The sequence below is a fragment of the Limulus polyphemus genome, unplaced genomic scaffold (genome assembly GCF_000517525.1).
Source record: "Limulus polyphemus unplaced genomic scaffold, Limulus_polyphemus-2.1.2 Scaffold2749, whole genome shotgun sequence".
Taxonomy (NCBI): Eukaryota; Metazoa; Arthropoda; class Merostomata; order Xiphosura; family Limulidae; genus Limulus; species Limulus polyphemus.
Genome location: NW_013668359.1, coordinates 21966 through 23903, shown reverse-complemented (window position 1 = coordinate 23903; position 1938 = coordinate 21966). Strand labels below are relative to the sequence as shown.

At 29.5% G+C, this 1938-nt stretch overlaps 1 protein-coding gene across 3 annotated transcripts in view; it reads left to right on the top strand.

Moving 5' to 3' along the window:
* Positions 1-976, top strand: part of LOC106467809 (nephrin-like) — a 102935-nt gene extending 101959 nt beyond the window's left edge. For 2 of the 3 annotated variants that reach the window (XM_022396005.1, XM_022396004.1), the window contains 2 exons: positions 1-120; positions 507-976. The exon at positions 1-120 is cut by the window's left edge and continues 1 nt beyond it. In XM_022396005.1, coding sequence (XP_022251713.1) covers positions 1-120; positions 507-557 — 171 coding nt within the window. In that variant the 3' untranslated portion in view covers positions 558-976. Of the gene's footprint in view, positions 121-506 lie in introns of those variants that run through there. The other variant, XM_022396006.1, reaches the window with a different exon arrangement.
* The last annotated feature ends 962 nt before the right edge of the window (positions 977-1938 follow it).

Here is a 1938-nt window from a genome sequence, read left to right as displayed (position 1 = left end):
AATGGCAAGATACCTCGAAGAAGAGAGCTTAGTCCATATTATGGGCTTCCAATGGAAGATTCACCAATACACAACATTAAAACCACTTTACAAGAAGGAAACCGTAACTTAAATTACCCAGTAAGTTAATTTTGTGTCATTTGTTTGAGTTAACTATTTTGTTTTTATTCTAGTACTCACTAGTCTCAATATAAATATTTCAGCTAATAAAATGTCGGTGGGAAAAGTTTATACAATCTCAGTAGAAATATATTAATCTTGTTTACCGAGCTTGGTCATAAGTAAACTTGAACCTTATCACACTCTTTTCATTCAAGTGTTCAGTAAAATTAAATAAAAATATGGCATTTCTTTACTATGATATAGAATTAATTCAGTGATTCATATTACATACCTTCTCAGACTCATATTTTTCAATAACTGTTTACTACGTCTCAACAAAGAAAAAATAAGTTGTATTGATTTTAAAATTCTGTCACCCAATTTGGCCATTATTTTTTTTTCAGCTGGATACATGTGGCACAGTCGGATGGGGTACTGCAATGTCTTCTGTTTGACGAAAAAGGAAATGTTAAATCTACTGTAGTATGAATCAAGCCACTTTAAGTAACTGTACTGTTCTCGTGATATTTTTGCTTGGATTGTAAATTATGAAGTGCCTGCATTTCGAAAGAAGAAGAGATAATTGAAAATTGTTTCAATATATAGTTCCAAAGGCCACTGTTGAAGGACATTTTCAAGAAATAATGTTTTGCTAATATCGTGTGATCTCTTACTTACTGATGGCTATAAATATAATCTCAGGTTTTTCAGAAGCTATAGTATGAACATAGAAAAAAAATTTAGTTTATTTTATTAATTTAAGATTTATTTCAAACATCGAAAGTCCTATTTTACAATTATTTATCTGTCTTTTTTTAGTCTGTATTAATTTGAAGTAAAAAGAGAAAAAGGATCGTAATTTCTGTATTTGACTGCTCGCTCTGACAAACTTTGAATAAAACTATCTAATCATTTCAAAATATATTTGTTTAATATTAAACAATGTGTTTATTATATGTTTCTACTTTAAATTACTGAATAATAAATATAAAATAAATGTACAACTGATAACAATTTCGCATTTTGATTTTATGCCATAACACCATATGAATAATTCACTAGCACGACTGGATATCACAAAAACATTTTCTTGGGAAATCATTAATAACCAAGATCATTGTATGAAACCACAACTATGTTCCACGAATTAGGCAAAATGATACAATTTTTAGACTAAAACTGCTACAAACTAAGTGAACCAGATATATTCCTGGGTTTTAAACTACAATTAAATGAATTCATAAAATATTCCATTTAATAATCGATTAAATGTGGAATATCATTAAGTAAGGTGGAAAAAGATTGTGTTACGGTATATTTTATAGATAGGTATAATTCCAACTGATAATCTTAAAGTAACTTAAAAACTGCAAATTTATCATACTTATGTTTAGTTAACATTCTAATTTTTATTATTAAGTTTGTATGTTATCTTATTAACTGTCATGAACACAACTGCTTTTATACAAGTTATACATTTATGATACTTGAGTAAGGAAGCAAATTATACTAATATAATAATAATAGGTAAGCAAGCAATGGTTTATAAGTACAAGGAAAAGTTTTATTGGTGGTGGAGCATATTCCATGTTTTAACAAGACAGACTATGAGTTTGGATTATTTTAATTTTCGTGCAAAGCTTCACGAGCGCTGTCTGTTAGCAGTGGGAAGGCCAACAGCTGGGCTATTACTTTACCAACTAACAGTATGATTGATCATAAATTATAATGTCCACAACTTAGGTGGGAAGGGAATTCGAACCCACAACCCGCAGATTGTGAGTCAAACGCCCTAACCACTTAGAATTGCCAAGCCTATTTTCTAAATCTCATTCC